Genomic DNA, 347 nt, shown 5'->3' on the forward strand with positions numbered 1-347 from the left:
CACAGGTCTGATCAGTCCTTGTTCTCTCCCCCCAAGCCTGCAGCTCTGTTCTCCAGACAGCCAGGGGTTATGCCAAGCCTGTGAGGAGGAAGAGGAAAGGTAAGTCAGGACTCATGGGACCACGTGGCCAAATGGTTTATTGCTGACATGCTCAGAGCTGTGTCCTCATGGCACAGAAATCATTCCAGGAATAATTCCTTGCAAGCTCAAAAGATACTCAGAAAATTCATCAGATCCTGAATGGGGAAAACGGGCGATTTTGAGTAGCAGCAGATCTGGGAGGTGCTGAGGCTCTGGCACAGGGTGCCCAGAGTAGCTGTGGCTGCTCCTCCCCCGGGAGTGGTTCC

The 347-nt window shown here is 53.0% G+C and overlaps 1 protein-coding gene across 1 annotated transcript in view; it reads left to right on the forward strand.

Moving 5' to 3' along the window:
• Positions 1 to 36: 36 nt before the first annotated feature.
• Positions 37 to 347, forward strand: part of MRPS15 (mitochondrial ribosomal protein S15) — a gene marked incomplete at both ends in the record, with an annotated part of 3,684 nt that continues 3,373 nt past the window's right edge. The window contains one exon of the mRNA XM_009072356.1: positions 37 to 99. Within this exon, the coding sequence (XP_009070604.1) occupies positions 37 to 99 (63 nt within the window). The remainder of the gene's footprint in view (positions 100 to 347) is intronic.

This window comes from Acanthisitta chloris, unplaced genomic scaffold (assembly GCF_000695815.1).
Source record: "Acanthisitta chloris isolate BGI_N310 unplaced genomic scaffold, ASM69581v1 scaffold30183, whole genome shotgun sequence".
NCBI lineage: Eukaryota > Metazoa > Chordata > Aves > Passeriformes > Acanthisittidae > Acanthisitta > Acanthisitta chloris.